We start from the raw sequence: 22,387 nt of genomic DNA on the forward strand, positions 1-22,387 counted from the left end.
AGTTCATAGTTAATAAACACCTATAAACTATATAAACCTTACTTTATAACACTAAAAAGTAATTACAATGTAGTAAAAAGTCAAATTTAACCTCTGAATTGTAGTGGAGTAGAAGTATAAAGAAGTATACATTGGAAATAGTCAAGTAAACAACAAGTACTTCAAAATCACATCAAATAAATCTACTTAGTCACTTTTTACCTCTGTGGTATTTCTACTTTTTTAGTAAAACGTTACGGCATGTGCGTGCATTGAGCCTGTCAGGCTGAGCTCAGGGCATAAAAGCCCTTTGTTATTAAAGCCCACGTAAGCCACGCCCACCGGAAACTACGTAGAGTTTCCCCGCGAAAGCTCGGTTCCAGGATACTGAGTTCACCTCAGATGTTACAGACGAACCACAGGTAAGTACATTTAACCGCATATATTAGAAAACACACTGATTTAAAGTGTTATTATGGGTGTTTAGTGATTTGAATCTGCTCTCCAACTCGTTATTAAGTTGTTTCTTCACTGCAATGTTTACGTAGTAACGTAGAAATACAAATAAATGCAATCCAACATGGCGTGTTGTTGTCCAATGTATTTATCCTCACAGATGTCCCATGGGGAACCTTAAGATCTTCTCACTTCAGTATTATCAATAAACTGTATTTTAAAAGTACGAAAGTACTCTTTGTGCAGAAATATGGGATTTGTTATTATTAATATATGTCATTATTAGATGTATGTGCAAGAGAATTAGGGCCACATGAGACAGAAGTTAAAAAGGAGTTCTGACTTTAATCGGAATTTTAACTTTAATAATATTATTTTTTTTAATAAATCAGGTAAACCTTTATTTTCTGGTTTCTGAGACTGAAGTCATTATTTTAACTTTTTTCAGAATACTGAGATTGAATGCCTGGCTTGTACTTGTAGCATATGTTTACCCCTGTGTTAATACATTAGCTGAGTACCTCGTCCTCCACTGAGACCACATGCAGAGGGACCTTTAGCTTTCTGCTCGTTCACTCCTTGTTTTCACGTGTGAGTACTCAGGGTGTGGTCGCGACTCCCTGCTGTTCATAAAGAGGCAGCACCTGAACGCACCATCAGTGTTAACGGCGGAGCTCTGAGGTGTAACAGACCTCAGTTTCGGAGGAGAAGAAGACACCTAAGCTAACAGTTGTTTCTCTGCTGTTTAACTCTCAAATTGTGGTATTTTCTGTAGATAATCATGGATAAAATAACAGAGAAGCTTCTGCTGGAGAAAGGCTCTCCAAGAACCACCAAACTGGAGCAGATCAAGACCCTGAAGTAAGCATGGATCTATTTACTATATGGTTTGTTTTGTTGACATGTAGTTACACAATAACATATGAAGTGTGATTTCCGTCTTTGTGTTATCACTGACTCGTTTCTCCCTCCTCAGCCTCTCTAAGCTGGCTCTGAAGCTGGAGGATCTCCCAGTGAAGCTGCTCTCCCGGCTCCGGGCCCTGGAGCGCTGGGACCTCTCTGGGAACCGACTGGAGGAATTCCCCCGGAGCCTGGAGCTTCCTGCGCTCAAACACCTGGACCTGAGCAACAACCAGCTGGAGAACGTGACGTCTCTGGAGGCTGTGAGCAACCTGGAGGAGCTGAAGCTGGAGGACAACCTCTACATCACCGTGAGTACAGGGGAGCGTTTCTGTGTTTGTCCACAGCTTTGAGGGGTTGTTTTGGTAAATCTGGACCAGAAAGGTAATTATTTAAGGTTGGTTTATGGTAGCTCATTTACTACAAGTGATTTCTAATCAACCCAAAGATACTTTAAATATGAAATATGCTTTTGTGTATTCCCTCTGTGTCTGCCGCCTCTCCCCATCGTGCAAAGACACGGAGGGGGGGGGGGTGCAAAAGTTACCTTTGTGTGGGGTGTGAATGGTTGTAGGCTGGTAGACTTCAGCCCCTGCAGAGGATAAATTAGTTAATTAAATGTTACTCCATTGGCAAAGGTCGAAACCAAAAGCTATTTTACTAAACCTCACATCACGTGAAAGTGGTCTATAAGAAAAGGTTCATGTTCGTATCTTCAGCCAAACAGATTTAGATTTAGAGCATGGAGTCCTTTTCAAATAAACTGATTAAAAAGTTGAGTTTGTTTCAAAATAAAATGTCAAAACTAATATTTGGGAATATTTGGGAAATAATTGTCAAAAGTCTTGCTGGATCGTTTTAATTAAACAGAAAAGGAGAAAACTGTGTTTCTATCGAACAGACTGTGAATTTGGTTTGTCACTTTTTTAAAGATATGGATCAAATAAACAACCAGATTAGAAAAATAATTTTCTAAATAAAAGAACAAACTGATTAGGAATAAATAATGTCACTTTCTGGAGTTGAGGCAAAAAAAATGACTAATTTAAGATAAAAAAAATTCAACAGATTTTATGAAGAAAAAAATGCAAAATAAATTCTGGAGTCCTTTCAAAATAAAACACTGCTCCACTGTGTTTTGTATGTGATTGTTTGTTTATTTCCCCTCTGCAGGTGAGTGACAACCACAAGCTGATGGTGTTGCTGCCCAAACTCAGGATGTATAATGGGAAAGACATCACGTCCTCCGCCAACTACCTGCGCTTCGTCTACAGGGAGAACCTCCAGAACCGGGTACCAGAACACTCTCTGTTATTTAATAAGTGAATCACAGCTCTGTCTGTAAACCAGTTTCATATCATCTAGTCAAAGTCTCTAAAAGTCTTCATGTTTTGATTTTATTCCAGATAAGTGCAATTTGGGAGAAGCACTTCCGTCTCCCGGATCCCGTCACGGCGGAGAAGCTGTCGTCTCTGAGGAAGGAGTTTGTGAACACAGCCTGTCAGCAGGTCCGGTTCGGACCCAGCTCCATCAGCGACTTCACCAAGTGGAGGGTAAGTTCTGGAGGGGGACACCTGAGCTGTCATGTTAGCCTGTTTCTCTCATTCGGTTTGAGACTTTCATGACCCTTTTTATTTTCATTCTGGGACCTGAACCCCCTCTGATGAGGCACTGCAGACTGAACTAGAAGCGCCTGTCAGCCAGAGGGTTAGATTAAGGAACATTTCTGCCTCAGAAGTGATCAGAACGTTGGATTTATTTGACAGATCTTTAAAAACACGTAACCTCAGATCCCTCAGCGTTTAAATCCTTCAAAATGACAGATCCAGATATTCGGTCAGATTTGGTTTCAGGACCTCAGTCCCTGGGTGCCGCCGTCCATCCTTTTCATTAGCGCTGTGTCCTTGTGTCCTCAGGTGGAGATCATGGCGAAGGAGTATCTGATCTCACTGACTGAACCGAAGAAGGAACCGGAGATTAAAAAGTCCCCTGAACCTAAAGAGACTCAAGTAAGATTAGAAATGGTACCCTGATCTATTCCCTCATTCACCTCTAGACTCAGATCTCTCCGTTTTGCTGATAAAACTTCTCTACTCGAGTGGGATTTTGACTGCAGGAAATTCAGGATGTTTTGTTCATAAATTAAGAGTTGATTTTAAAGTTTTGTCTGTGTCCTTTCCTCAGGTTGTCTCCACACCCACTAAGAGGAAAGAGCCCCCATCCTCAGACTCTGAGAGACTCAGTTTGATGCCTCGTAAGAAACTGCGTAACTCAGATCTCCCAGAATCCCCGGCTGAAAGCAGTCCTCGTAAACCCAACCGCAAACTGCAGATGCTAATGGAGAGCAGCAGCAGCAGTGTGAGGATAAGCCCCCGCAATATGAACCAGCCTCCTCTCAACCTCACCCCCCTCAGAGGAGCAGGGACCCCCCGCAGAGCAGCTAAAGTCCAGCTGCGCAGAGAGGAGGAAGAAAAGGAGGAGAAGAAGAAGAAGAAGGTGCTGCAGAAAGAGACAGATGTGATGTCATCATTAAAGATCTGCAGAAACACACTGGTAACACACACACACACACACACACACACACACACACACACACACACACACACAGTCTTTGCTGTAACAGGAGTTGTTTTTTCAGCGTTGTATCTTTGAATATCTTGCTAAATGTCTCGTCCGATTTCCCCTCTCTCCCTCTCCTCTTCCTCTTGTCTCCTCCTCTCCATCAGCCGGTGTCCCTGAAGCCTCTCCATGTCCTTCAGTGTCACAGTAAGCAGGACAGCCAGGAGGATTTCTCCACCCAGCTGTGGGCCTGTGCCTTCCAGCCGCAGACAGAAACAGGTACATCCTCCTGAAATACTTCATGATTTAAATAACTTTACGTACTGCTCATTATACTTTTCTAAACACAATATTAAATAATAATAATCTCACTTTCCTTTACCATCAGGCTCTGGAGGTCGTCTGGTGGCGACGTGTGGAGGAGACTCTCTCTGTGTGATCGACTGTGAGACCGGGATGGTGATGAAGAAGTACAAAGTCTCTGGAGAGGTTTGTGCTCGTTTACTCTCTGAAAACATCCCGGTACAGAGCGAGGACCTCTGACGTATGAGCAAGGGGTGGAGAGCAAATTCTGACCCATTAGTTATAGTTGTTATACCGCTCAATCAGCCAAATGTAGTAATTAAGTAAAAGTGAAAAGGAAAATACTCAAATACCAAAAATACTCCAATAAATCGGCAATAAATCATGTGACCGCGGATGGATCTGATTCACTGGATAGCATGAACACATTTATTCCCCTCTCTCCAGGAGTTCTTCTCCCTGGCCTGGTCCACGGTGCTGATGACCCGTGGTGCGGGGGTCTCCTCCTCGGCTCAGCCCTGCAGCATCCTGGCAGCGGGGGGGAAGCGGGGGCAGGTGAAGCTGATCCACCCCAGAAACAACGTGGCGTTCGGGGAGTTCAGAGCCAGCAGGAAGGCGCTGTCCGTGCTGCGCTTCAACCAGAGGCAGGGCAACTTCCTGTTCAGTGAGTGCACCTGCGCTACGGTTCAGATACAGATATTGTGCTTCTTATAGCTACTAGTTTTTATATTGATAACATGTCTTAATATACTTAATATACACACCGTTCACCATCATGTTCATTGTTTTCCTCTTGTTTGGATCCACCACTGCTGTCTGTAGAAATTCCGTTTTTTTGTCTGTGTTCTTGAATGCCTCTCGTTGTTCCTCTTGCAGCGGGGTCGTATGATAACAAGATCGTGATGTGGGACATCGGGGGAGTGGACAGCCAGTACAACTACAAAGTGATGTGAGTATTTAGACTCCATTAAAAAACCCTTTTTCTAAATGTATCTGAAAACCTTTCCTGAGCACAAAGGACCGGTTCAGCAGAGGAGGAGAAAGGGCCGATTGGGAATGATCTTCTCCTATTTTTTGTAATTTGTTGTTGTTGTTGTTGTTGTTGTTGTTGTTAAACATATATTAATAAAACATATTTAGATGTTTTGTTTTTCTTTTTTTAATAAGTAAATGTGTTTTTTTTAACTCTTACGTCGTAGTTTCCTGCCAGATCCATCGCACTGGTTAACTAAAATACCCTCATTTGACTGAGAGAAAAACTAAAGCGCGTTCACATTTGATATAAAGGTTCTCTGTTAGAAGTCAAATAACACTTATTGGAGTCTAAAACAACCTTAGTTTTAAGTATGCACGAGTTATATAATCTTTGTGTATGGAACTGTCACCCACATCCTCCAAGGTTGATGGTGTGTGTGGATCTAACACTCCCCTCCCTCACTAAAGTGAGGTACCAACAACTCACACAGAACATAAATGCACCTTTCCTTTAATCTCTGGACGTCTGTAACATACATATGATGTTAATATTTCCTCTCTGTGTGTGCAGTCAGCTGTTAATGCTGGATGTCAGCTCCCCCCCACTGCACATCTGCCTCCCCCCGTCCTCCCCCTCCTCCCAGCTGCTGACGGCCTGTGAGGACGGACTGCACTTCTACAACACCCAGCTGGGGACCAACAGCTCCAACAAGAGGTAACACCGCACCGATATCAACAACATTATTATCGGTTTCCTTTATTTTGGAGACAAATACTTGTATTCATTTCAATGTTCTCTTAATGTTGTTCTGCATCTCTGCTCATTTAAAAACCAAGGCTGCACCATATTTGTAAAAAACTGACATTGGTAGTATTTGTTTTGCAGCGTTATATTGAAATATGGACCAAACTGTCTTATTTGACAGCAAAATAAGTCATTGCTAGTTAATGAATTGTGTGAAGCCCGAATCGTGATACACTTTTGATTCATTTTGCTGACCTAGTTTATCTTGTAATGTGTTTTTTCTGGAGTTTAATCAGAACAATGATGTCTAAACCTCAACGTAACATGTTGTTTGTGTTTCTCAGTCGGTCAAAAGAGATGGAGATCACGTTCCCTGTTTATAAGAAAGAGGACAAAGATCACGATTATCACACCATCGACGGACTCAGCTTCCTCACCGACGACATCGTGGGTAAGAGACACTTTCAACTAAACCAAGAACATCTACTCAAAGTTCTGGATCACTTCTTTTTCACATTATTTCCATTCAATGTTTCGGTGTACTCCTCTGCATTTGTTGAAGCTCTCACGTTAGAAACATGTGAAATACTTTTACTGCAGTCATTTTACTTCAAATGTTCTCACAGGTAATTCTTAAGTTGTCCACTTGATGGCGCACCAATCAGCTGTTAGCTTTAGGTTAGAAATGTAGTTTCAGAGTTGGTCGAACATCCAGCAATATCCTTTCATTCCTATCTGATTGTCTCTTTTTTCCTCCTCCTCTTCCTCCTCCTCCTCCTCCTCCTCCTCCTCCTCAGCCTCTAAGAACTTCATGCACGGCAGCATCTACCTATGGAGTTGGAGCCGGACGATGGCCCAGCGTCCCGATAAGAAGAACAGCAGCGTCAGCGCCGTGGTTCTGACCGAGCTGCAGTGGACCAACACCGAGATCCCGTACCTGGCTCTGAACACCTGTCCGGGTCAGTCAGCCTAATACCTCATCCACCAATCAGGAAGCAGCGCTCAGTTTAACGCTCCTGACGCTGCGTTTGTTTAGTCTTACTGTAAATCCTGTGTAAACTCTGGTTGATTTATTGTGTCTCTCTCTCTCTCTCTCTCTCTCTCTCTCTCTCTGCAGGACGAGGCTACATCGTGTGTGGGGATGATAAAGGCAGGCTGTGGACGTACCACATCACAGACCTGCAGAAAAACAGCTTCCAGAGCGGGAAACCCATCCAACCCACACAGGTACTCCTTTGTTTGCTTCAGGAACATAGTGACATCACTGCATAGCACTGTTGCGCTCTTATTGGCTAGCGCTCCAACACATTGTACCTGGTATCCTAAGGGGCGAGACACCTCTAAGCGCCTGCCCTATCACAACTACCTGCTAACCAATCAGAGCACCAGTATCCTCCACCAATGGAATGACTGAACCTCCTCCTCATACATGTTTTGCATTACAGGTTTTGGATTGGCCCGCCCCGGTGAGGAAGGGCTTCGGGGGGCGTGGAGGGTCCCTCCATCAACAGCGTAGCGATGGACCCCGAGCTCCAGTACCTGGTGGCCCTCAGCGACAAAAACATGGTGATTGTGTGGAAGAGAGAGGAGGCCTGCTGAGGAGATCCAAAGGGTCTATCTGTAAAGACGGTGTTTACCACATGTTGGTATTTGTGAGGTGGTTGTTGTTTCTCATCAGAACAACATGACAACAAGTCCGTCGAAGATGTTTCTCCATCATTTGTTTGGGGAATATTACCTTTATGTTGAAGCCACAGGGAGGTCTGTCAGAGCTATTGTCGGCCACTCAGATTTAAGGACCTCAGACTGGTTTACATTAAAGACGCTGCTGTTGTGAATAGATGCTAAGAGGGGAGACTTGTCATTTGTCGCTATGTGACACATCATTCTCTGTTACTGAACGTAATGACTCTCAAAGGATTCAACCTTTAAAGGCGCTGTTTGCACAATAGCTTCAGCGTACCTACAATTTTTATTTTCAGAAACGATGATTCTGAAGTAACAGGCTGCTTCAAAATGCAACACACTTAAGTAAACACGTTTTGGGCTTTAGGCATGTGATTTGACATTTAGATTTTAAGTGTACTCTGGTTTTATTTGAGTTTTTGCTCAAGTCACACTGAGGTTGAAAGCCACTCGAGGAATACTTTAGTCCAGGAACACAAACGGTATAAATCTAATGCAATCTAAAACTATACAGCGATTGAACATGTGTCAGGATTGAGTCCCAGCTTTTTGTTCATTCAAATCACAGAATGCATGTTTTGATAATTCACATTATTTTTAGTGCATTTCATTTTAGTTTTACTTAATTTTCTTAATGTACATATCTAGTGAGAATCACTGTGTGTAAATGAGCCGTTGCTGTGTTTCGAACCCTTACAGTTCTTCTACTGTAACTGTGCTTCTTTGGTATTTCCAAAGTATTTAGATTTTTTAATTAAAAAAACTCCATTTCAAAAATCTGGTTTCCGTCTCTTGTTTTTGTTCAGTTTTCGAATTCAAGGTCATAAAAAAAGGATCACATTTTTTATTTAATTTAAACATTTTTCCTTGATTGTCGATACATACACGTTTTCAAAATGTGACCTAAAGTACATGAAGTCAAATTAAGCATTCTCCATATTGGACTACTTCAGAATGTCTAAGATTAAAAGATGTATATGTGGGTTTTTTTTGCATACAATTCTAATTTATTTGGAAGACATTTGGGGTATTTTCTTACTGTATTGTGTACTTTAACATTTAATACAGCATATTGTTTTACTTGTACTTTCCACTGTATTACTTGTACTTGTAACTGAGTATTTAAACAGTGTGGCATAAGTACTACTAAAGAAAGGCTCTGAATACTCACACAGGTTTAGCACTTCTTCACCTGCAGTGCAGTGCAGGAGGAGGCGGGGCTAACACTGCAGTTAAGCCCCGCCTCTTCCCCGCTCTCATTGGACACCACTTCATGACGTAACACTACAGCTCACATGTTTACAAGGTTTTCAGATGTTGTTTTGATGAAAATAAAGGGCATTTTTAAACCTGTTTTCATGTTTCTTGTATGTGGTTTTGGAGATAGAATACTTTAAATAACTTTAACTCATTTATTTTGCAAACATTTTTTTATCTGCATTTGGTACTTTTTATTTTTTGATGTATAGAACTAATTCTACATTTGTTTGACTGGTGTATCTATATTTTATCTTAATTTCATGTCATTATTGCTATATTTTAATGGTAAATTAGTTGCAGTCCAGTTTCTGGAGGAGGCAGGGTTAACACTGTACTTTAGACCCGCCTCTTCCCCTATCTCATTGGGTAACCCCTCATGACGACACCCCACAGCTCTCCCCTACTGGCCAATGTCCACAAAGCCCTTTCTGTACCCTCTTACTGTATTCGTGCCTTTGTGCACCATTACGAAGCGACCCTGATGGCCTCCTAACATTTACACCTTTGATACACACACACACACACACACACACACACATACACATACACACACTCTCCTCTCCACACAAACGATGGGTCTTGCAGGTCTCGCCGTGGAGATGCTCAGCGGTGCTTCCTGCAGAGCCAGGCCGAGGCTGGGCACCCTGTTCTCGGCCCCGATCACCACAACAGTGCCGCTGAGGTTCCGATCCACGTCCTCCATGCAGGGATTCTCGGAGATGGCGAGGGAGAGATCCAAGACCGTCACCTCGTTTTACAACCAGTCTGCCATAGACGTGTCCGCGGAGAAGGTAAACATTGAGACTTTACGGGTCTTTATTACAAACTGTGACAAAGAGGGGAGTTTAGGCTAACCGTAGCTTTAGAGTAGCCGTTAGCTACGACCCAGCTGCGTTCACTGACACTGGAAAAGACAAGTTATTGGGATGCTACCTTCTAACGTTACTTGGATAAGATAAGCAATGATCAGATTGATTACATAAATAAAGGTGAATTTATTAGTGCATTAATATCCCTCACTATAAGCATAATATGTTACATAGTCTATCTAGCTGTATCCACTCACAATATCAGTGTTAAGATGTTCGATTATAGTCTAATATTTAATAACGTACAGCCAGTACGTTAGCCCTGACCGCTATTTGACCTACGTTCCACTGAGCACCTGAACGCAGCGTCGCGGTTACTAAAGAACATTGTGTCTAGCTGCTGAAATAACACCGCCTTCATTCATAACAACAGAACATGCAGATTTATGGTCTGTAAATGGTGTAAAGCTGTCAGTACTGACTTTCTGTGGGGTGGGGTTTCAGAGACGGAGGTCAAGTTGACCCAGCACTTGTGTTTCTATTAAAGGGAACATGCTGTCAAACAGGGATGGGTCTAATCATATCTGCACACTAACAAACTGCTTCCTTCCTCTTTGGGTGCTGTCAAATACATTTCCCATCCTCTTTTTTCCAGTATTAAAGCACTTTTGTGCCTGGCAATAACACTGATGTCACAATAATTAGTCATGTGTTCTAAACATCTGTAAAGTATAAAAGTCTGCAAAGTATACCAATAACTAAAACAATATTCTGTATATAGCATTTTAAATATAGGCCTTAACACCAAGGCACTTTAAATGGTTTATACGTGCACAAAGCCACTGCTCTGCAAAACCACAATACTGAACTCAGTGTTTGTCTTGTGACTTGAGGCGGTCACATGACTATTAAATGTAGAGGTGGTATTCATAAAATCAAAAGTACAAGTACTCCATATGTGAGAGAGGCTTTATGTTCCATTACAACTCCTTCATCTGAAACGTGCATCGAAGCAGAATTAAATTGCAATAATGTACCTCACTTGACCAAATGTGCGTACTCAGGGCTATACTTTAAACTAATACTATACTTTTATATCTTGCTCTGAATATCTTCTGTGTACATTTTGCAGTTGTTCTTCCAGTTCTGCTCAGGAGCCCTCGAGCAAAGCCTTGTTTTCCTCTGTCAGAGATAAACAGAGCTGCAGGTTTTCTGATGTGATTCTGTTTTGTCTGAGATGAGCCGGTTTCAGTCCTGTTGACGCCTCATATCTGATCTGAATCAAAAAGCCTTCACTGCTGCAGACGTCATTAACATGTCTTCACATTTCCTGACAGATTGCAGGATGTTAACGGGGTCTCAGTTCCTGTTGAATATCAAACCAATGCTCAGCGTTCCTTTATAGACGCTGTCAGCTGTTATTGACTGCAGAACTACTATAAACATCATTTTTATAACTAATGTGCAGTTTTCAGCCTCTATGACATAAGAGTTCCTGCTTTCCTTTGTTAATATGTTTTTGTTTTGGACTAACAACAACAACAACAACAACAACAACAACAACAACAAGACTTTGTTTGTACACATAATCTTGGAAATGGGGGCAACAGACAGGTTTAATCAGAGGTGCAAGTTTAGGCTTTATTTCACATAATTGAGTCATTTTTCTTCACATTTTTGTTCATTAAATTGATAATTGGTCCTTTTCTGATCCCATAATGTTTGCAATCCTTCGTGTTTCCTCTCCAGGCTTCAGTGCGGCTGACTTTAGCTACCCTGTTGTATTCTGGGAAGTCTCCTGATGGACACCATGTTCTGGTAAATGTTTTTACATGTTAAATCATTATCAGTAGTATTATTTTATTACCTTTATTTTCACCATAGATGTGTATTTATTCAATGTTTTAAAAACGTTTCTAATTATTTAATGGAGATTTTGATCTGAACTGTCCCTTTGTGTTAGCAATGTAACTACACCTGTTGAGGGACTGATACATATCTGATGGATCTCTGTGACTCGCTTGCTTCTCACTCATCTGTGTGTGTGTGTGTGTGTGTGTGTGTGTGTGTGTGTGTGTGTGTGTGTGTGTGTGTGTGTGTGTGTGTGTGTGTGTGTGTGTGTGTGTGTGTGTGTGATCGATCTCAGAGCAGTGCCAAGTACCTTCATAAGGAGCTTCCCGTAAGAATCGCCCATCGCATAAAGGGCTTCCGCAGTCTGCCTTTCATCATCGGCTGCAACCCCACCATCTTGCAAGTGGTAAGGACACACATATATACACACACACACACACACACACACACACGGCCCGCTCCAGTTACCAGATTAATGGCCTTTTTTTGAAACCTACACCCTCAGATTTGTGACAGTTTTCCTGATTCTACAGACTGATACCTCCAAAATGCGTTAATGGATTTGTAACACTCAAAGTGCATTTGAAACGTCAGGTTCTCGTTCTAGTTTTGCAATTTTAGCTGTGAAAGTAATCCTTACCAATCTTACACATCGTTCGTTCATACCAGAGAGACACAAATGGAAAAAGGCTGTTTTGGTGCCTCTTTTGCAACCTTTGGATAACACTGCAGACATAGGAAGTAAAAAACGTAACTTGGCTGATGCTTTTATCCAAAGCAAACTATGATAAGTGCAACCCTGCAGGTACACCAGCTGTCAGTAAGACAGCAGTGGAGCTATACGTGAAGCAATGCCATGCAGTACATTCTATAATAAGAAAGTGACAACTGAACTTTCACGTAGAGAGGATGCAGAGCAGGTCCTCACAGCTAATTATACTTACCCTGAATTATTCCAGGGTTCATAATGGAAACTATAGAGTGGTGCAGGATTGATTCCTCAACCCTGACGTGACTCAGCAGTTTACCACTTACCTGATTTTGGTTCTACGACCTAAAACACACAATTAAATTCCCCACTGGTGAATTAAAAAACAGCTGTTGCTAACAAGTGTCTGAATGAGACGACTAAACGTCATCACGGCCGACATTAGCCGCCTTTAGCTTAGCGGTGGTGACGGGATGGTACTGTGGGTAGAGGTTTTTCTTAACCAGCATTAATCACCACTTACTGTTCAGACTTGTTCCTCTGTGCAAGGTGGAGGTGTTTGAAGTCGAGCCAGTGTTCCCGCTCTACTTGTTTAATTGAGAACATGGTTTGGCAGCAGGCGTGAATTTAAGTAAGCAGGTCACCGTGTCCCGACACAGCATAGATAAACAGATAAACAGCGTTCATTTTCACAGCAGCAGAACATGAGTCAGATTTAACAGTTATATTGTTTTCAGCATTTTGGTTTGAGTCCCCTGTTCCCTGGTTTAGACACAACCCTGGATTTGCATCAGATCTCTGTGGCTTAATACGGGACATGGTGTCTTCAGACGTGCTCTTTTCTCCGAGTTCTGTGGAGGTGAAGTCGTGCCTGCGTTCAACGTGCTTTGGCAGCGGGCGTGACTTTATGTCTGCAGGTCACTGTGACCCGAGACTTCATAGATAAACAAAGCTTTCTTTTTAAGCGGCAGGAACATGGGTCAGATTTAAGAGCAGTGGTGAAATGCGTTCTCAGTTGTTGCCACAGATGTTCCTGTGAATCCATTCCCATCCGGCCCATATGTTGTTCACTGTCATTACGGTGTTCAGCTGAATCCCTTAAACATTCCTCTACAGTTTGTCCTCCTCTCAAACGTACACCCTAAAAATAAAACCAGAGGATGATGTATTTGAAGTTTTCTTTTTGCTACCTAGGAAAATTCCTGTAACGAGAAGCAGAAATACCCCTCTTAAATAGAAGGTCACTGCTCTGTGACACGTTTCCTGGAACGACGCGCTGCTGTTGAGTTTTCAAAATTCCTTTTTGGACAAACAAAATTCCTTTAAACCCCCTCACACACACACACTCACACACACACACACACACACACACACACACACACACACACACACACACACACACACACACACACACACACACACACACACACACACAGATGTCTCGTTAAACTATGTATCAACATGCAAAACAATTTTAAAAGTGAATATAAGAAACCCAGAGGAACCAGAGACTTGGATATTTTCAGATCAATTTGTACATTTTTCCAAATCTGTCTAAATTTGCAAACATTTTTTTAAAATGTTTTTATTTTTGCAGATTTTTTAAATATATTTTGCTAAATATTTCTGCGGTTATACAGTTTTTAGAATGTTCTAATATGCATATTTGCACATCTGTTTAGATTTCCTCATTTATTTTTACATGTAGAGTATTTTTTTTTGCAGATTTGTTTAATAGCTTTTAAAACATTTATCCATTTCTTTAAGTATATATATATTTGCCTTTAAACAAAGTGAGTGAACAGATTGCAGCCGCAGTGTATTCCACATAAGAGCGGGTATTGCGTAACCCTGTGCACTCACACACACTCCAGCCCCCCCCCGAGTCCCCGTCCTCAGAGGTCTCCTCCTTCCCGCTCTGAAGGAACATTGTTTTCCTGCCGTCTCTCTGCTGATGAACTCTCACCCAGATTCCTGGCAGCTCCATACCGTTACATAACGCCCAGAGACCCTTTGTGTGCAACAGGCTGTGGGGCGGGGGCTCTGAGGTGGGGAACAGAACATACAGCAGGTTTTAACAGAGACAGATTATCAAGTTTGATAAAGTGAATTTGAAGAGGTGCTGGGATCCTAAAGTAGTAATACCTCAGTGTTACAGGCTGAAACAGAATGTGGATGAGAGTAAGTGCAGGGCGTGTCTTTGGTTTATTTAAACACAGGAACAAGAATTCAATTGTAAAAGAAAGAGCAAATAAATAACTTTAAAAACAACATTATTAAAAAATATATTGTGAAATAAAATAGAATTGTTCACCAGAATTATAAATATACATAAAAGTCAGAACAATAAAAACAAACACTAAAAAAATACTTTAATTAAGAAGAGCCGTTTCAAAGTGTTAATTAATGAATAAATAATAATAATAATAATAATAAATAATTTAAATAAAATGATCAAAAAGATACTGAATAAGTTATAAGAAAAATATATAAAAAATCCTAAATAATATTTAAAGAGTTTACGCATCAGGAAGGGAAACCCCTCTGCTCCAGACGAGTATCGATCCATTAATGTGTTCATCATTTTAATCTCCTCCTCCTCTTCTGCTCTTTTCTTGCAGCATGAACTTTATATCAGAGCGTACCACATGCTAATCGACTTTCCCACGGTGAGTGTCACACACACACACACGCACAAACGCAGGTTCAAAAGTTCAGCTCCTCACCTCTTGCGGTTTCACTTGGAAACAGGAAGTGGGCACATTGATCCTCTCCTCTGACTCCTTTTGTTTTCAGCTTTAAACGTATGATCCCAGAGGGGGGGTTTGTCTTGCAGACGGCTGAACAGAACCGCAGAACACACAGATGTAGGGGCTCAGACTACACATACATAATCCTACTGAAAGACGTGAGGACAGGAAACCCTGCTAAATCCATCATGTCTGCTATATTTAAAAGGACATGTTGTGCTCAAAAAGAGACCCAAAAGCTCTGCTGATTTCAGGGAGGAGTGGATCTGAGAGTTCAGAGAGCAGGATCACGTTTCAGTAAACATGCTCTGCAGGAATGTGTCTCTCTGCTGTTATGTCACAGCGAACTTTAACACATTTCCTCAGTTTTACCATCAGTGGATTTGAACACTTTCAGCAGGATTTTCACAATAAAAGCCCCAAAATGGGAGAGATTATAACTGTTTGATCCAAAAATATGAAATATGTTTTAAAAGTTGATCAAAGGTCTCAATTCTGAAGCTTTTTCAAATGTTTGAAGTGAACTCTCAACTGTCCTCGCCTGTGTGCCACGCTGCAGACCTACAATAATTCTCCCTACAGCGATTATAAAGGGTTCTTCATTTCTTCATTTCTTTATCTGACTGTTCAAACTACACCCTGTTTTTAATAACAAGTTGTATTTGCTCATTCATTCCAGTTGCTTGTACTGGCAAAACTTCCATCAATGGAATTCCACTCTTTCTGCAGGTTTTTCCACAATAAAAGCCTAAAGCAGGGAGCAGTCCAAACACACTAAGTTTTCAGATGTCAGATGTGAACTCTCTCCTGTGCTGTTACTGCTGCTCTTACACGACTCTGCCTTCATGGATTAATGAAGGGTTCTCTGATGTTATCTTGAAGTGTTGATAATGTGTATTCTGCGTTTCAGATCAAGGACCAGGAGGTGGAGGCTCGGTTCTGTAAGCTGGTGCAGCAGCTGCTGGACGACCACAAAGACGTGGTGACCATGCTGGCTCAGGGCTTCAGGGAGTGTCGCCGCCACATTCAGGTGAACACAAAATACTGTATCCCTTCCTAAATGTAGTGAAGTACAGGTATATTTTAAATCATTTCTTTTGATATATTGTTTTTCTCATTGCATGTTTTTACTTCACCTCCTTGTTTTGTCTATAACTTTTTAAATGTGGTGGAAATATATATATATATAAGAGCCAAGAGAACAAAGGAAGAAGGGTCAAAAATCAAGTTTAAGACACAGCAAAGGTTCCTCAAACCTCTCGTTCTCTCTTATTAAACCACTGGTCTGGTGTTTGTTAATATTCCAGGTCTCTGATGGTTTTATCTCTTCCCCTGCAGGATGAGATGATCCTCCGTAACTTCCTGGACACGACGCTGTGCTCCCGGCTGGGGATCCGGATGCTGGCGACGCACCACCTCGCTCTGCACGAAGACAACGTACGGCCCCCGTTTATTAACCCTCAGTGTGCTTCCTGCCGCAGGTTCTGTGGTCAGACGAGAATGACTTGTGTCTGTTTCCTTTCAGCCTGACTTCGTGGGGATGATCTGCAGACGTCTCTCTCCTAAAAAGATTTTGGAGAAGTGGGTCGACTTCGCCAGGTTTGTTCACTCATCACCTTCATGATGACTTTCCCTGTGTTGACTGAGATGTCAGTGATCAGTGTGTGTGTGTGTGTGTGCCTCTCTAATCTAATCACACAGCCTGTTCACACTCTGTGATTTCTCTGTGTACAGCAGAGAGTTCACACAGCTTGTGGATTGATAATCAATATCTCTGTTGTCAGAGTAAACACAATCTGAAACGAATGCAGGTAGAGAAGGAAAACCCTTACAGAACATTTCATTTAACATCAAATGTCTGATGGATTACAAACAAAGCGTCAGCAGCTTTAGAACCGGTTGCTGCAGTTCAGTGATTCACAGACGACGAGACAGGACAAGAAAAAACCCTGAAAACACACTTTTTGCTCACAATTAGAACAATGCATGCAAGCGTAACCTGGAAATACTCCATACTTTGGATTTGAAGTGCAGTACTTTCAGCAGTATTTCTCTCCTCCTCTGGGCCGCAGGCGTCTGTGTGAGCATCAGTACGGGAACTCTCCTCGGGTTCGGATCAACGGACACGTCGCCGCTCGCTTCCCCTTCATCCCTCTGCCGCTCGACTACATCCTGCCAGAGCTGCTGAAGAACGCCATGAGGTAACACACACACACACACACACACAGATCACACCCTCACATTTGCAACAGTTTTCTGGTTTTACACTGATATGTGCATTCATGGGTTTCTCCCCTCAAACTGGATTCAAAGCGTCAGATTCTCTTTATTCTTTTGCAATTCTAACCGTGAGATAGCCCTCGCTAATCTTTTAGAGAGTTTGATTATATCAAGAGAGACAGACATACAGAAATGCCTGTTTTCATTCTCTAAAATGTGTCAAACTTTGCCTTTATTATAATTAACATATTTTATTTGGCTGCAGCTTTTAAAATGAATAACTGCCAATGGAAGAAGAAATGATCCTTGACTTTTTTTTTGGTGAATCAAAATATATTCAGTCTAATATGATAAAAACGGGAAAGAAAAGTAGGATTTACACATCTGATTTTCTCAAATGCATTTTCTTGCTGCAGCTATTTAAATCAATACCTATTTGGACCGTGGTTATGACCCCGCTATTCAGATGATTGATTAATCCTAATTCATGCATGCTCCATCTGTGTGTGTGTTTCAGAGCGACGATGGAGAGCCACCTGGACACGCCGTACAACGTCCCCGATGTGGTCGTCACCATCGCCAACAACGATATAGACTTTGTCATCCGGTGAGAGGAGACGCTGGGTAAAGGCTGCAGAGCGTCACAACGTAGAAAGCATCTCACCGTTTAATCTCTTCTCCCTGCAGGATCTCCGACCGTGGCGGCGGGATTCCTCACAACATCATCGAGAAGGTGATGGACTATCACTTCAGCACGGCGGAGGAGAGCGCTCAGGACCCCCGACTCAGCAACAACCTGTTCAACAACATCACCAACAGCGGGAACCAGTCCAACCCCATGCACGGGTCAGAACACACACGATATAGATATATACAACACCACATCACAGACTCTTTATCTGTGTTTGTCAGGAGGACCAAAGCTGTTTTGATTCCCTTGCTTATGTGAGATTTGAACAATGCTTTCCTCCGTGTTCCTGCAGCTTTGGCTTCGGCCTGCCGACCTCCCGAGCGTACGCGGAGTACCTCGGCGGCTCCCTCTCCGTTCAGTCCATGCAGGGCATCGGCACAGACGTCTACCTGCGCCTGCGCCACATCGACGGGAAAGGAGAAAGCTACAGAGTCTAAATCCTGCAGGGAGCGGCGAGTCGGAACGGTCAGCTGGACGCCGGGACTTTAAACCCACAGAGAAATCCTCCATCTCTCGCGCCTTAGACTGATTATAAGCTATGTTAGCTCTCAAGGTGATCTCTGTCTCTCCTCCTCTTGCTGTTTCTGTGAAGGGAAGTCTTGAATGTTTAGGGAAGATACTGTGCATGTGGAAGAAGGAAGAGCTTCAGTTTTACAGAAGTTCACTCTGAAGTTACTGAACACCTCACACACTCCAGAAAACCTGCAGAACAATCTGTGCAACACACCCAGCTGCACACACACATTAAATCAACCACATCCTGATCATCAGCATTACTATCCTATTCTCCACCATAAGCATGCTCTCAAACCATCAGCGGGATTCTCTGATTGAAGCTCAGAAATAAACACACCTGAAGCTCATTAACAGACTCTCAGTACTTTTAGAGTATCTTCTACCTGAGTATTTCAACTTAGTGCTACTCAATACTCCACAACGTAAAGCTAAAGTTTGAACCTGTGGAGCAAGAGAGGCAAAATCCTCCAAACTAGCAGAAAATAAACAAGAATAAGTACGTAATGATGTGATATATTTAATAATACATCACATATAGAGTACATATTACTTCAATCCAGGTCTTTCACTTGTAGTGGAGTATTCTGACACGAACATATGAGTACTTTTACTTCAGTAATCTGAATACTTTCCTTGTTTTGCAGTATTTTTAGCAGTTTTCCTATTCATTGCCTTCAGTCGACTTCTCTTTTCGCTGCCTTTAAGGTCTCACTCAGCTTCACCCGTTTAATAACGTTATTCTTTTTTGCACAATGAATATATTTCAGCCCTTGCACGGATCATTTGAACACCTCTCAGAGTAACAGTATACCGGAGAAGTATTGTCTGTTTTCTGATTCTTTTTATTATTTAGAAAGTGTTATGCTAAGTTCTCTGTTCTGTATGAAGTTACATTTCACTGCTCTGTAACTCTGGACGTTCACATTTTGCTGAGTTTGTTTTTAAGGTTCATTATCTTCAGATCGCCACCGGATCATATCAGGTTTTGTGTGATTTTCGCCCCTTTTTCTTTCTTCTGCCTTTTTCTGATATTTTCTGTGTTAATACTGCCTCCTCATTTGGTGTTTTTTTTATTTGTTTTTCAAGTCTTTTGTCGCAATTTTTCGTACAAATTGTGAAAGCGTGTTGTTACAGATTTATGAAAGAGCGATGAAAGTATTTGTGTAAAGATTTCAAACAAAAAAATATCGTACTTTGACTCTAAACATCTAAAAAAAGACGCTTAAAGGTTTTTATTTTGAGGCGTTTTGTGTCCCTACAAGGATTCAATCCCTCACAGGTTGAATCCTTGTCCCCCCCCCCCCCCCCCCCACAAAGACAGCAATCTTTGTTTCAAACCATTTCAGCATAGAAATGACATCTTTGAGGTTCTTTTTTTTGCTCGTTACGTCAGTTAATCATCTTGTTCTTAATCCAACTTGGCCAAAGAAGACGTATCGCTGATGGCCACAAACACCATTTATTTCAAACTCACTAAATGTGTAATCGTGGTCCAAAAAATTCTTAGCAAAACCTGTCCTTTCCTTTTTTTCCAGTTGAGGTACGAGTCGATTTATTAAAGTACAGAACATTTAATTTAGCCCGATAAAAAACCAAGCACTCCTCATGTTTGTTGAACATTCCCCAGCAGTCGTTAAGCACCTCTGGATAGTCTGGGAGCATCTGTTGTTACATTTCATTAAAGCTGTCTTTTATTGGAACAGACATCAGAAACATTGAATTGATAGGACTGGAAAATGTATGAATTGTTGAAATCGGACGTGTTTTTTAGCAGCTTTTTTTGGGATCCAAGAGACTTAAAGTAGTGACATTCGGTTGTATAGTACTCCATTTTTATTTTAAAGCTCTATCTTAAAAGCTTCTCATACGTTGTGTAATTGACGTTGGGTTTGTGTCTTTAAAAACTAAACATAATATAAAATCTGATTTATTTCATTTAAATCTTACAAATTAAATACCTGGTTCACGTCAGATTTGTGAGCCAGTTAATTTAGGTGTAGAATTCAACACAAAATGAATCTCTGTGCAGGATCTTGTATTTATTTGGACAGTTCATGGAGCCCGTGTATCTGTTCCTGCAGAGTTTATGAATTCATGTTTATTGATGAAGGTATATTAAAGTATGTAGTTTGTGCATGTAAAGCAAAGGGGGGAGTTAACCCCACAGTATATAAAGATTAAAGGAGTGTGCCCCTTCTTTGAATAACCAGGAATGTTCTGCTTTTATTTAGAAATTCTGCTGGTGAACAATGTAAATGTTGGATTGTAGCATGAGATGTCTGCCCTCTGCTGGCCTGAAAGAAAAGTGCAGGCAGACTGAAAATAGTATTTTGAGGGTGTGTGGGGGGGGGGGGGGGGGATATGAAGTGCATCATTTAGGGGTTATTTTCAGGGGGTGTACGACATGTCATTTCTATTTTCCAGGTTTCTGATTTTGTAATTTTTGCAGACATGAGAACATGAAATGATTTGGATGTTTTCGATTAATTGTGTCGCCCTGGAGGGTTTGTCTCCTCGACTGACACCAGCTTCTGTTGTGTTCTGTAGACATTAAATTTTACTTGGTTTGAAATTCAAGATGTCTTTGTCTTTTTTTCTGATGATTGCCTTTAATTCATTTTCATAATTAGTGTCTCTAAGGTTGGAGTTAAAAGTCTTTGTGATGGAGAATCTGTAAATACTTTCATGATAGGGGAGAAAATAGTCCTCTTATAGCCTGTAACAAAAACAATCCAAAAATGTAAAAAGTCCTAATTAATTATGACATTAAAAAATCATAGTGTGTTGAAGAGGTTTTCAAAAATAGTGGTATAGTATGAAAAGTCATGGTAGGTTGTCAGGGTAGTTTTGGTCTATAAACTACCTGACAACACTGGAATGGAATAGAATGGCTGCCGTACATTTAGAGATTGATATTCAAGAAACACTCTGAATATGTTTTCCTGTTTTATTTCAAAGTCATGCCACAAGTTGACATTAAATACAAAAGAAATAAGTTCATATTGTAGCTATAAAATAACCACAGTGTAACCGAGAAACCAAAGTCAACCAACACGCTCTGAGACAAAATCAGAAAGAGGAAAGCAACACACAGACGAGCACAGAACAAACAGCTCTCCGAAGCTATCAGTAAACAGTTTGAACACAGGTGGATATATAAAAATTAACAAGGTTATAAAATACTGATAAAAGATTACTCCTTAGAAAGACCGTAAGCGTCTGTAGAAGAGTCACCATGCAGAAGGTATTCCAGTCTCCGGTTAATAAACATCAGCAGAAAAATACATAAGAATCACAAGCTCGTTCCTCCAGCAGACTTTAAATAAAGATGTTGAGATAAAGCAGAAGGTGAGTCTGAAACTCTTTCTAAAGTCTGGAAACTTTAGACACATGCAGCAGAATCCAAGTTCTAAAAGACCTAAACAAACCTCACCTGCCATCCTGTCACTACTGTCTGATAAACAGGATAAGAGCCTCTTAAATAAACCTCTCAGCGCTCTCAGTCCTCTGCACACCTTATTCAAACTCCCATGATGCCTTGCAGGTGATGCTGCAGGTGTCTGCACCTTTCTATGAGACTATGAACAAACATAAAGCCTAATCCTGAGCTTCACCAGGTACAGATACTTTCTGGGGCTTTTATTTTGAAAAAAAGGTAATTATCCTGAGCTTCCTGTAAGAATACAGTTACTATTTGGGCTTTTATTTTGAAAATAAAGCCCTGTCCTGAGCATTACCAGGATTTGGACCTTTTATTTTTGAAAATATGCATTGTCCTGAACTTGCTGCTAAGATACAGTTACTTTCTGGTATTTTATTTTGAAAATAGGTAATTCTCCTGAGCTTCCTGTAAGATTACAGTTACTATCTGAGCTTTTATTTTTAAAAACACATCTTGTGCTAAGCTTCCTATAAGGCCACATTTCCTTTATGGGACTTTTATTTAGAAAAGTAGGCCTCATCCTGAGCTTTCCTGTT

General features: G+C 41.3%; 2 protein-coding genes across 2 annotated transcripts; both read left to right on the forward strand.

Moving 5' to 3' along the window:
* Nucleotides 1-341: 341 nt before the first annotated feature.
* Nucleotides 342-8,937, forward strand: lrwd1 (leucine-rich repeats and WD repeat domain containing 1). Its single transcript, XM_063894415.1, is given in 17 exon segments — nucleotides 342-401; nucleotides 1,211-1,296; nucleotides 1,412-1,646; nucleotides 2,509-2,628; nucleotides 2,742-2,888; nucleotides 3,252-3,344; nucleotides 3,520-3,888; nucleotides 4,062-4,173; nucleotides 4,283-4,383; nucleotides 4,645-4,861; nucleotides 5,074-5,146; nucleotides 5,744-5,887; nucleotides 6,262-6,368; nucleotides 6,715-6,876; nucleotides 7,035-7,144; nucleotides 7,363-7,398; nucleotides 7,400-8,937. Coding segments are annotated over 16 exon segments (2,223 nt in total). The 5' UTR covers nucleotides 342-401; nucleotides 1,211-1,216; the 3' UTR covers nucleotides 7,517-8,937.
* A 360-nt stretch (nucleotides 8,938-9,297) lies between these two features.
* On the forward strand, nucleotides 9,298-20,986 carry bckdk (branched chain ketoacid dehydrogenase kinase). Its single transcript, XM_063894416.1, has 11 exons — nucleotides 9,298-9,654; nucleotides 11,422-11,490; nucleotides 11,819-11,929; nucleotides 14,854-14,901; nucleotides 15,893-16,012; nucleotides 16,321-16,419; nucleotides 16,508-16,581; nucleotides 17,055-17,183; nucleotides 17,720-17,809; nucleotides 17,890-18,048; nucleotides 18,186-20,986. Exons 1-11 carry the CDS (start codon nucleotides 9,436-9,438, stop codon nucleotides 18,328-18,330), a joined length of 1,263 nt encoding a protein of 420 aa, XP_063750486.1. The 5' UTR covers nucleotides 9,298-9,435; the 3' UTR covers nucleotides 18,331-20,986.
* The last annotated feature ends 1,401 nt before the right edge of the window (nucleotides 20,987-22,387 follow it).

This window comes from Eleginops maclovinus, chromosome 11 (assembly GCF_036324505.1).
Source record: "Eleginops maclovinus isolate JMC-PN-2008 ecotype Puerto Natales chromosome 11, JC_Emac_rtc_rv5, whole genome shotgun sequence".
NCBI classification, from domain to species: Eukaryota; Metazoa; Chordata; class Actinopteri; order Perciformes; family Eleginopidae; genus Eleginops; species Eleginops maclovinus.

Coding starts and splice junctions, on each gene's coding strand:
- bckdk (XM_063894416.1), top strand. CDS start 9,436: ATGGGTCTTGCAGGTCTCGCCGTGGAGATGCTCAGCGGTGCTTCCTGC. Junction 9,655..11,421: donor TAGACGTGTCCGCGGAGAAG/GTAAACATTGAG, acceptor TTTCCTCTCCAG/GCTTCAGTGCGGCTGACTTT. Junction 14,902..15,892: donor TGCTAATCGACTTTCCCACG/GTGAGTGTCACA, acceptor TCTGCGTTTCAG/ATCAAGGACCAGGAGGTGGA.